This window comes from Martes martes (assembly GCF_963455335.1).
Source record: "Martes martes genome assembly, chromosome: 9".
NCBI lineage: Eukaryota > Metazoa > Chordata > Mammalia > Carnivora > Mustelidae > Martes > Martes martes.
In genome coordinates, this window is record NC_137896.1 from 78,993,123 (window position 1) to 79,005,514 (window position 12,392).

Consider the following 12,392-nt stretch of genomic DNA (forward strand, 5'->3'; position numbering starts at 1 on the left):
ATACAAATGACGGTTTATATCAAAAATTCATTGTAATTTAATTCTTGAAGATAAAAATACACTACTAGGGGTGCCTGGGTGGCTCAATGGGTTAAAGCCTCTGCCTTCGGCTCAGGTCATGATCCCAGGGTCCTGAGATCAGGCCCCACATTGGGCTCTCTGCTCGGCAGCGAGCCTGCTTCCCTTCCTCTATCTCTGCCTGCCTCTCTGCCTGCCTGTGATCTCTTGTCTGTCAAATTAAATAAAATCTTTTTAAAAAAAAATACACTACTAATATAGGTAGAAAACAAATTTAGCTAATGGCTAAATTTAATTGATCTAAAAAAACATATAACAACAACTATCCTCTAAGAATACAAATTAAGAGATGGTTGATGTACACTTTCTACCCAGCTGAGAGTGTAACTGGTTACACAGAATGCTTTCATATGCTTTGGGATTGTGGTTTAACAATGAAATACTCAGATAAATCCTACATCTGACAAATAATCAAACTACTCTCTATATTCAAGGACTTATTGAAACACTGTTTGAACTTTTCTTTCTTCTTTTTAAGATTTTTTATTTATTTATTTGACAGAGAGAACGAATAGGCAGAGAGGCAGGCAGAGAGAGAGAGGGAAGCACGCTCCCTGCTGAGCAGAAAGCCTGATGTGGGACTCGCCCCCATGACCCTGAGATCATGACCTGAGCTGAAGGCAGCAGCTTATCCCACTGAGCCACACAGGCACCCCATGAACTTCTTCTTCTTCTTTTTTTTAATATTTTATTTATTTATTTGACAGAGAGAGAGCACAATTAAGCAGAGCAGCAGGCAGAGGGAGAGAGAGAAGCAGGCTCTCTGCTAAGCAGGGAGCCTGATGCGGGGCTCGATCCCAGGACCCTGGAATCATGACCTGAGCCGAAGGCAGCCGCTTAACCAACTGAGCCACCCAGGCGCCCCCCCATGAACTTCTTAAACTGTTCCTAATCTCTGAATATCAGAAACTTTTAAAGTATTTTAAAAGACTATCTTGATATTATACCAACAGTTTAATGATATTTGCATAAAATAGTATCACAGTTGAAAAGGAATGTATGAGAACACATTTCAAAGGATAAAAAAGTTGAAATGTGAAACACAAGAATAGAAAACTATTTAAACATTGTTTAGACTCTAGGGGCGCCTGGGTGGGCTCAGTGGGTTAAGCCTCTGCCTTTGGCTCAGGTCATGATCTCAGGGTCCTGGGATTGAGCCCTGCATTGGGCTCTTTGCTCAGGAGGGAGACTGCTTCCCCCTCTCTCTCTGCCTACTTGTGATCTCTGTCTGTCAAGTAAATAAATAAAAATCTTTAAAAAAAAAAACCATATTGTTTAGACTCTAGAGAGCACAAAGACTTGCAGCAAAAAGCAATCCTAAATATGGGTTAAGACTACTGGTATTTTAAATTCTTCATAGTCTTTGAAATATATTTAGACATCTTAAAAGGAAAAAAAAAAAAAACTACAGGTATTTTTTTCTTTCCAGATTAAAGAGTAGTCAAAAGGAGTTAATAGACATCTTGGAAACATTAACCTTCTATACAAGGCAAAAATTTAACACTTAAAATACCAGATTTTCAATCCTGCAAATTCAGTGTGCCTTAATAACTCTCCTAATATAACTTAGGGTAAATGTTTTCAGAGGTTCTTAGCATATGCCTGATGGTCTTGCAGGGGAATTGTGGAGGCCAAGAAAAACAAGGCTGTACCCACCTCGAGTCTAGCCCTGACATAAGTGCAGCCATCTTGATTTTTTGGGTTCTGACCTACTCAGGTTAGCACTTCAAACAGTCCCTCTCTCCTTTAATGATTGATTTAAACCCCTGGACTCAGCTGCCTCTGTCTTTCATAACTTACCTCCACATTCCCCAACTGACCAGTGTTGACCTGAGTAGGTAGGGACAACTCTATGCCCCTATTCAGCAGGAAGAAATTACAGAAGATGAGACCTTCCACCTTCAACAACCTTAAAGATTTAAGGGTCGAAATTGTTCAGGGGGAAATGTGGAGGCTGAGAAAATTAAGGCCATCCCACCTCAAGTTTAGCTGATGTGGGAAATGGAGGCACAAGAAAGTCATTAAAATTCTTTACCTACTAACAAGCCCTTGAAACAGACAGAGTGGCTCTCCCCTGGGGACTTAACTGCCCTCACCTTGAGGTTTTGCTAAGGATAATCCTAGCCTGATTTCGGCCTCAGGGAACTTTTCGGACTCATGCGGGGGAGGGAACACAATTATAACATCAGAAAAAAGCGGGCTCTTATTGACACCGCTCAAGGACGAGCACAAGGACTCTGGGCCTGCCCTGGCAATTTAAGAAATGACTGGAAGACCTGTGGTGGCTTAGAGGGTGTTTACTGTAAGAGCTGGAGTTGTGTGACCTCTAATGATGGGCCCCGAAAGTGGGCTGTCAGGAATCGGGATTTAGTTAATTTCACTTTCAGAGACCCCAACAACAGGGTACCCCAAGTGCGTGTACAATTTAACCAGGAGCGGGCAGAAAGGGGAAAGTCCTGGGTGTCCGAGTGACTTGGGGTTTTCAGCTTGATATGGGCTGGCTCTCCTGGGCCGGCCCTTACCCAAGTAAACTGTTAACCGTTAAACTGTTATCCACGAGGCACAGAAAAACACGGCTCCTGTGGGTCCAAATCAGGTACTGGCTCCTCCCGCCCCTACCAAGAACCCAGGCACTTTGAAAGGGACCATGAAACCCCAGAAAGTAATGGATGGTGGGTATGTTCTAGGACTGGCCTCACCCCATGCCTCTCGACCTTGATCCTTAACGCCACTAAGGAGTTCTGTGTCCTAGTGACTGTGATGCCCCGCATTATCTACCACCCCGAGGAAAGCATGTATTCCCACTGGGATCAAGGCCTGAGCCTAAGGAGTAAGAGAGAGCCTTTCACTGCACTCACCACTGCTACCCTGTTCAGTTTGGGAGTAGCTGGGGCCGGAACTGGCATAGCCTCCCTGGTCACTCAACAGGCAGGGATGTCATCCCTGAGAGCAGCATAGATGAAGATACAGAAAGAATAGAGACCTCTATAAGTCATTTAGAAAAATCTCTCACCTCCCTGTCCGAGGTGGTACTCCAAAATAGAAGAGGGCTTGATTTGTTGTTCCTCCAACAAGGAGGACTATGTGCCATGTTAGGAGAAGAATGCTGCTTTTATGCCAACCATACTGGGGTAGTGAAAGAATCCATGGCTAAGGTGAGAGAAGGATTAGCCAAGAGGAAGAAGGAGAGGGAGGCACAGGAGAACTGGTTTGAGGCTTGGTTTAATAGGACCCCCTGGTTCACCACCTTGGTTTCTACCTTAGTTGGCCCATTTGTTTTGCTTGTGTTCATTCTAACTTTTGGCCCTTGCATTCTGAATAAGCTTATTAATTTTGTAAAAGATCGTGTTAATACCATCCAGCTCATGGTCTTAAGACAGCAGTATGAGAAGTTGCCTGCTCCTGAGGGCCCCTACGACTACCCTACCAATGAGCAGGATTTCTCATTATACAAAACTAAAGGGGGGAATGTAAGAATGGGTTAGCAGGAGAACGGCCATCTCAAAGGCCGGGAAGCCATTTTACTGAGCTGAAGGAAGAGGGACTAGGGGAAGCTTGAAAAACAAGTTTTGAACAACAAGTTTTGAAAAACAAGTCAATTCTAAGCACCAGAATATGGGCGGCTGCGGACTAGATGCATTGGTAGAGATTATCTCACTAAACCACCTGGGAGTGATGCAAAAGTACAGTCAGAGTGTGGCACCAGATATGAATGTAACTATGGAAAATTACCGTGTGTTAAGTGTTTGAAAATGCTATATAAACCCTTGGCTTTGAGTACTTGGGGTCCTTGTTGAAACCCGCTGTGCCGGGCAGATACTTGGACCCCAGCTAGCTGGAAATAAACCTTGCTGTGTGACTTGCATTATCGAGAGTGTTCTCTGTCTAATTGAGGGGTAGTCGACTCTGTACCCTAAAAGTAATTAGTTGTCACTGAGGTAAATTCAGTCCCAGTTGAGTACTTAGTAACTGCATTTCCCTCTCTCCTGTGTCCGATAACTACCGATGAGGATATCAACTACAATCACTGTTACTATAGATACAGCATGATGACCACTCCAGGGGAAAGAGGAGCCCAAATACCTAAGCACGATTAATTTTCCTAAGTTTCTTGAATCAAATCTTTAATGGTGATTCCTCCACAATATTTTGAATGTAGAATGAACTTACAGACATGGAGGAAAAGATTAGTATTCTGTATTTCCACTGTGCCAATATCTCTATATTGAACAGGATCTTTTGGAATAACTAAGCTTAGTTCAAAATTCTTCTTTTTTTTTATTTTTTTAAATTAATTTGACAGACAGAGATCACAAGTAGGCAGGGAGGCAGGCAACGAGAGAGAGAGAGGGGGGGAAGCAGGCTCCCCGCGGAGCAGAGAGCCCGATGCAGGGCTCGATCCCAGGACCCCGGGATCATGACCTGAGCCGAAGGCAGAGGCTTAACCCACTGAGCCACCCAGGTGCCCCTCAAAATTCTTTGATAAAGAATAATAACAGCAACTCACAGCCAATGTGGATGGCAACTGGAAACATTTAGAAAACAGCATGCCTTGACTATGCTAAAAATTTATCAAGCATAGGATCAAATTTTATTATGCCAGAATCACAAGCATTTGAGACTAATTTAACATAACCTAACCCCAAAACCTCTGATAGATACACTGCTACTACCCTTTCAGAAAAGCAGATGTAAAATAGAAAATAAAAAAACAAAAAACCCAAAGAATTACTTTTTTTTTATAAATCACTTAACCAAGTATAAGATTCTAATACAGAAATCTATACTTCTCTTTGTGCTTTCTCTTTTCTCTCCAGAGCACACAGGAAACTTCAGTAGTCACATGGCCCTTTTTATATTGGTATGGAATTTTTAGTCTCAAAATCTCAAAAGGTCTGGAAAATTAAAGATTTTCTTTTCTTAACTCAGTTGGCAACCAAACAGTGTCTTGAACATGCGAGGCTGTTTAGAGATTTTGTGTATCAAACTTAGTGTGAATATTCACGTTTCACTACAGAAACATTAATGTGTTTAATTATAGAGTACCACCTCAGACCATGGAGGGGAGGGGTATGTTATATATGATATTTAACACCGAATTACATTTCTAAAATCTAAAAAAAATTTCAAATTCCAAAACACATTTGGTCCCCAAGGGTTTCAGATAAAGGACTGTGGGCCTATGTTTTATATATTTTATTTATGTATAAACTCACTGTGGTTCCGCTTTAAGTAGGATTTTACTTTGTGTCTCTTATAGTATAGTTTTATAATTTAGTTTCTAAGATTAGTATAAAATTTATTCTTTTATAATAGCTTGCCAAGCTACATTATAAAAGCCTAATGTAAAAATATAAAATACATATTTACATTCATGTTAAATCTATAAAAAAATGAATCCACTTTAATAGACTACTAATAATGTACCATCCAAATAAACTAATTAAACAAAGATGACACCTAAATTCATACAATAAAATTTTTCTCTTTCTATTTCTCTAAGAGCTAGTGAACTCACTCTAAAAAAAGAGATAGTAGTAGTAAAAATACTTTAAGAATCAGGTAGCTTATATTTAAATGGTAGAAAAAATTCCCTACCTAAATTACTTACCCCATTTCCTGTTTTACCAGCAACCATGCAGCATGCTGTAGGCAATTTAGTCACACCCAGAAGAGAAAAGGAGAAAAAATGTTCATTGAAATGAAGTTCCAATATCATTACTAAAGTGCTTAGCTAATTTCCTAATCAAAGTCTCTTATTTAGGGGAGGAGTTAGTGTTCAGAAATGTGGCAATGACCTCATACTCATTTAAAATCAGAAATGAAGTAAGATGCCACTTTGCAGTGTTGGCTTGCTTGTGGCCTAGGAACCTAACAGGACTATCTTCCTCTTCCCTACAGATTTCTATTTCATTAATGAGGTATCAGTATTTAACATGAGTAGCTTATTTTTTTCTTAAAATATCTTACTAATTCACAGAGGAAGGCCAAAAGTGACCGAGGACATACTATGTCCCCCAAACAGAATTTGAAGGCCTCAGTTTTTTGTTTTCATTTTTTTTAATAGGGCTATCACACTTTTAACTGTATCTAATTAATGATATCCACATGTAAGTGTTTAGAAGTAAAATGTACCAACATCCGTAACTCACTTCAGAATACAACAAAAACTAAGATGGGTGGATGGATAAACTGGTGACAAGATATACAATAAAGGAAACGATTATAGAATCTAGGTGGGTATATGGGTGTTCACTGTACAATTCTTTGAACCTTACTGTATGCTTAAAAATTCTCTTTTTTTTTTATAAAAGATTTTATTTATTTATTTGACAGACAGAGATCACAAGTAGGCAGAGAAGCAGGCAGAGAGAGAGGAGGAAGCAGGCTCCCCGCTGAGCAGAGAGCCCGATGCGGGGCTCGATCCCAGGACCCTGGGATCATGACCTGAGCTGAAGGCAGAGGCTTTAACCCACTGAGCCACCCAGGTGCCCCTGTATGCTTAAAAATTCTCTTAATAAAATGTTAGAGAAAATGTTCTGGGAAGAATTAATAAAAAATTGAAAAAGTTGCTAAAATGGAGACAATAACATTCAAAATCACAATTGTCATAAGGATTAAATTAAATTCATATAAAATGCTTTACACAATAAGTGTGTGACACTAAGATTTCTGTTTGCCAGTAGGCTCCCAAAGCTGTCACTTGACAGAAAGCTAATGACATATTCTACCTCAGTATGTCATTTTCTGAACATGACAGAAGTATACATGCATAAGTCGATAAAAGACCATTATGTAGTCTCCACATCCACCTGTCACAAAAGTGGCCATTCATTACCACGCACATCTACCTCAAGACCTGCCCCCCCCCACACACAAATGTTACCATTCATATGTAGAATCCTGTCCTTTTACACTTCAAGTGACCACTGAGGCACTAGATATCTGTGAAGACTTATAATCATTTGGAAATCTTAAGTGTATTCCATTGTTCCGACATGAGTCAAGCAGAATAAATTAATTACTGGCCAAGTAAGAACTAGAACTGTTCCCAATGCCTAAACACCTCAACAGTACCTTCTGATTCAGTAGTATGTTTACTTTGCTAGCTAAAAGTCATCATGAATGGGGATTAGTATACTGTTTTGGAATAGAGGCTATTAGGACTTACAAGACTTTAAGATCAGAGAAAAAAATGAAGAATGGGGGGCGCCTGGGTGGCTCAGGGGGTTAAAGCCTCTGCCTTCAGCTCAGGTCATGAGACCAGGGTCCTGGGATCAAGCCCCACGTTGGGCTCCCTGCTCATCGGGGAGCCTGCTTCCCCCTCTCTCTCTGCCTGCCTCTCTGCCTACTTGTGATCTCTGTCAAATAAATAAACAAAATCTTAAAAAAAAAAAAAAAGATTTACAAGACTGATTCCTTTCCCTCACTTCCCAAACTGTCTGCTATGAATAGTCCTGGAACTTCTCTCATCAGTGAAATCCTCATGGGTATCTAAGCTATAGAGAATTATCTGTCCTTTCTTTAAGGGGACTCAGATTCCTCTGTCCTTTTTTAGTGACCTTTTTCTCTCCTCTTTGGAAGCAAATTCTGTTTTCTACAGTCACTTCCAGGTGATACCATCGAATTTGCAATGTGTCCTGCCATCCTCTGATTATAAAATAGGGCAGAACTGGAGGTTGCCAAGGGAAACCAGATTACCATGTATAACATATAAAATTAAATCAAATGTCTTCAGTACCTGAGATTTGCCAAAGGGTTTTTCCTTCCTAAACCTCTGCAGGCTTCCTGCTCAAGCATGCTAGCAGGTTGGACAGAACTAATCACACAGCAGGGGCTGGAAGGCTGAATCCCAAAGAAGTCAGTGTTGCTCAATTATTCAATTTTTACTACGTGCTAATAACGTCCTAGACCTGCTTCTGCTGGGGAAGAAAAGTACATTTTTCCCTTTCAGGTCACTAAGATAATTTTAATAAATGTTCTATTCCTTAGTCAGTGGGAAAAAAATTATTCTCTAGAGTAAGCAATTTAATTCTTCCTCCCCAACAGAACCAAGTGGCATTAAAGTTATCAAGTTTAATCAAATTTGGTACCAAAGGCAATATGTCATCTCCTGAAAATTCAGGAACCACACAACTTAATCCTTGACTCTGTTTTAACTTTATTGGAGAATTCTAGTCAAGTGCTAAAGAGAGCAGTTGAATAACGTGCTTACTAAAGTGCTCATGTACTCACTAGCACACGCACGCACGCACACATGCGCACCATGGAAAGTTGATGCCTAGAAATGGCTTTAGATCTTAAGAGTTCTGAGATGGGGGTTCATCTAGCACCAACCAATGAGAGTGTGTAACAGCAGGTCAGAAATTGAGGCTGATTTAAGCAGAGGTGTCAGGAAGGAAGGATTGAGAGAGAGGCATTAAAAAATGGCATGTTGATTGGGGAAGGTATGTGCTAGGGTGAGTGCTGTGAAGTGTTTAAGCCTGATGATTCACAGACCTGTACCCCTGGGGCTAATAATACATTATATGTTAATTTTTTTTAAATGGCATGCTGGGGAGCAACAATTCAGTAAAGCTGGTGCTTAGCATATATATAACGTACATATAAATGTGAGTAGGGGTTCAACAACTAGAGATGAAACTGGAAAGGTCAGCAGGTTTTAAGTGCCAACCTAGGGCATGACTCCAAAGAATGAAACTATAACAGAAGAAGTGCCACATTTATGTATATCCAAAGTCCTATGGACAACATTTGATCTTTTTCTTTTTTGACATTTGAACTTCTCTAATTCATCAAGTCACAATATAACTACCATCTGCACACTATTTTTCTTATATGGTAGCTTAAAAAGAAAGTAAAAGAGTTCTTATACCAAATTACTTCATTATCATACATGGGAAAATACAGTGTGGGGATGGAGAGGAGTACATAGCTTTAAGAGAAAATGGAGACAAACCACCAGGACTTGGCGACCAGCAGTGACACTATGGTTTCTAAATTACCACTAAGGCCCTTTTTATTTATTTTTTTTATTTTTTTAAAGATTTTATTTATTTATTTGACAGAGAGAGTCAGGGAGAGAGAGAGAGGAGGAAGCAGGCTCCCTGCTGAGCAGAAAGCCCGATGCGGGGCTCGATCCCAGGACCCCGAGATCATGACCTGAGCCGAAGGCAGAGGCTTTAACCCACTGAGCCACCCAGGTGCCCCACTAAGGCCCTTTTTAAAACTCTAAAATCTTTTGAATCTTATACATCTCCTGGACTCATTTAAAATAACAAAGATAATACAGGGGCGCCTGGGTGGCTCAGTGGGTTGAGGCCTCTGCCTTCAGCTCAGGTCATGATCCCAGGGTCCTGAGATTGGTGGTCCTGGGATCGAGCCCCGCATTGGGCTCTCTGCTCAGCGGGGAGCCTGCTTCCTCCTCTCTCTCTCTGTCTGCCTCTCCGCCTATTTGTCTGTCAAATAAATAAATTAAAAAAAAAATCTTTAAAAAAAAAAAAAGAATACAAATATAGACTTGTATCAACAGGAAAAGGACAACAGTTGTGTGGACCATTAGAGGTATTACCCCTTATTTTCTCTTCTTCCAACACACACACACACACACACACACACACACACACACACATTTATGTATTCTACTTGCACACAAACAGGCAGCTGAGAATTAGGCTCAACAACGAGGTCAGTAACAAGTCACTCTTCTTTCCTCCTCCCAACCATGAGTACCTGCCTCACCAGGGCCCGCTCCTCACTTTGTGTCAGGGTTGGTGGCAGGTTGGTGGCAGAAAGAGGAAGGTAAGAGAGGAGGGAGGAGAATGCATTCCTATAACCATTGCTGGACTCCACCACGTCAGGTGAAAACTCCTCGCCCATGTCTCCTAACCTCTACCACCTCCCTGCCTCAATCTCACCCTTCTTTTCCCAAGTCTCTGATGTCACATCCATGATGTAATGACAAACAGACTGAGTCTGAGTATCTCTTTTCATGAATAAAACATCAGCTATCTTTGAAAATCCACCCATATCCTCTACATTCTTTCCCTACAGGCTTGAGAGGGGAAAAAAATGAAGTGGGACATAAACCCTTCTCACTCCAGCTTTTACTACAGTCGATAACCCAAACCTTCGGATAGCATTAAAAATACTGAGCTTTTGGGGCACCTGCACGGCTCAGTGGGTTAAAGCCTCTACCTTCAGCCCGGGTCATGAGCTCAGGGTCCTGGGATCGAGCCCTGCATCAGGCTCTCTGCTCAGCAGGGAGCCTGCTTCCTCCTCTCTCTCTCTCTCTCTGCCTGCCTCTTTGCCTACTTGTGATCTCTCTCTGTCAAATAAATAAATAAAATCTTTTAAAAAAATACTAAACTTTTTATTTTTGACAGAGCAGGAAGGGAAAAGCAAGGACAAATCAGCAAAGACAAACTGAATCTGTGGGCCAAAATAGGTTGCACAGCTCTACTGATTTAGTTCCCAGGGGAATCCTATTTCTAAGATGTGAATTTTAAGAAAGAGAATTTCTACTGTGTTATCCAATATTTCAGGTGCTGATGTTCGCCTAGCTCTGAAGAATTTAATTGGAAATAATCACAAGAGGAAATTCTATGGGGGTGCGAAGTGAGGTAGGAATAGAGGTGGGAAGTGGGATCAGAAAAGACAGAACAGGGGCGCCTGGGTGGCTCAGTGGGTTAAAGCCTCTGCCTTCGGCTCAGGTCATGATCTCAGGGTCCTGGGATCGAGCCCCGCATCGGGCTCTCTGCTTGGCAGGGAGCCTGCTTCCCTCTCTCTCTCTCTGCCTGCCTCTCTGCCTAGTTGTGATCTCTCTCTCTCTGTGTCAAATAAATAAAGAAAATCTTAAAAAAAAAAAAAAAAGAAAAAAGAAAAGACAGAACAGCTGCAATGAATGAAAGGCTCTGGGACAGACATGAAGAGAGATATCACTCATGTGCAGAATCTCAAAAAAGAAAAAACCCAAATGAATAAACAATCAAAAAGCAGAATCAGACCTATAAATACAGAGAACAAACTGATGGTTGCCAGAGGGGAGGGGGCTGAGGGATGAGTAAGATAGGTGAAGGGGAGTGGGAGATACAGCTTTCCAGTTATGGGATGAATAAGTCACAGCAATGAAGAGTGTAACATAAGGAATATAGTCTTATATCCTGGTCATATATAATATCATTATACTATCAGAGTAAGGTATCAGAACAGATGGTAGCTACACTTGTGATGAACATAGCATCATGTATAAACTTGTCAAATCACTACGCTGTATACACCTGAAACTACTGTAACATGTGTCAACTATACTCAAATTTAAAAGTTAATAATAAAAAAAGATATGGTTCAGCCTTGTCCTTTAGTGTCATATGCTAATGAGAGGATAACTTGACAATTTCAAGTAACTCTGGTGTTAATATCACTGAAACAAAGACATCTCAACAAATACCTGTTAGCAATGGGGTGTGGCTGAGGGGATGCAAATATATTTCCTCCTAGAGTTTGATTTTAAAGAACTAGCATCCTCACTGAAATACCAGTTAACATAAAGTGAACTTGCAGATTCAATAGACATCGATGTATTTAAAGACGTTGATGTATTTAAAGCTCAATATCAAGTCATAAATACAATTTTACTTCAAAATTACTACCAAGAAAAACAGCTTTTAATAGTAAATGTTAAATTTTAGAATACCAAAGAGACAAATTAATTGTTAATTGCTGAGAATCTATTCATTGTTGAAAAGGTCTCTTCAGGGCACCTGGGTGGCTCAGTCATTGGGCATCTGCCTTCGGCTGGGCTCGGTCATGATCCCAGAGTCCTGGGATGGAGCCCCGCATTGGGCTCCCTGCTCGGCGGGAAGCCTGCCTCTCCCTCTCCCACTCCCCCTGCTTGTGTTCCTTCTCTCACTGTGCATCTCTCTGTCAAATAAATAAATAAAATCTTAAAATAAAAAAAGAAAGAAAAAGGTCTCTTCAATAAATAACTCAAGAATTCTATAAAAAGAACTATTTAAAAATTATTCCAAGTTATCACAAGAAAATTACAAGACTGAAATCATTCTGTGTTGAACTTGATTTGCACTACATACATTCTTAGGGATAAAGACTGAATTTTATTTAAAAAAAAAAAAAACAACTTAGGGGCGCCTGAGTGGCTCAGTGGGTTAAAGCCTCTTCCTTCGGCTCAGGTCATGAGACCAGGGTCCTGGGATCGAGCCCCACATCAGGCTCTCTGCTCAGCAGGGAGACTGCTTCCCCCTCTCTCTCTGCCTGCCTCTCTGCCTACTTGTGATCTCTGTCTGTCAAATAAA

The 12,392-nt window shown here is 40.9% G+C and overlaps 1 protein-coding gene across 1 annotated transcript in view; it reads right to left on the reverse strand.

Moving 5' to 3' along the window:
• The window catches only part of PUS10 (pseudouridine synthase 10), a 75,195-nt gene that overhangs the window by 26,445 nt on the left and 36,358 nt on the right, over window positions 1–12,392 (reverse strand). The window contains exon 5 of the mRNA XM_080813118.1: window positions 5,690–5,724. Within this exon, the coding sequence (XP_080669244.1) occupies window positions 5,690–5,724 (35 nt within the window). The remainder of the gene's footprint in view (window positions 1–5,689; window positions 5,725–12,392) is intronic.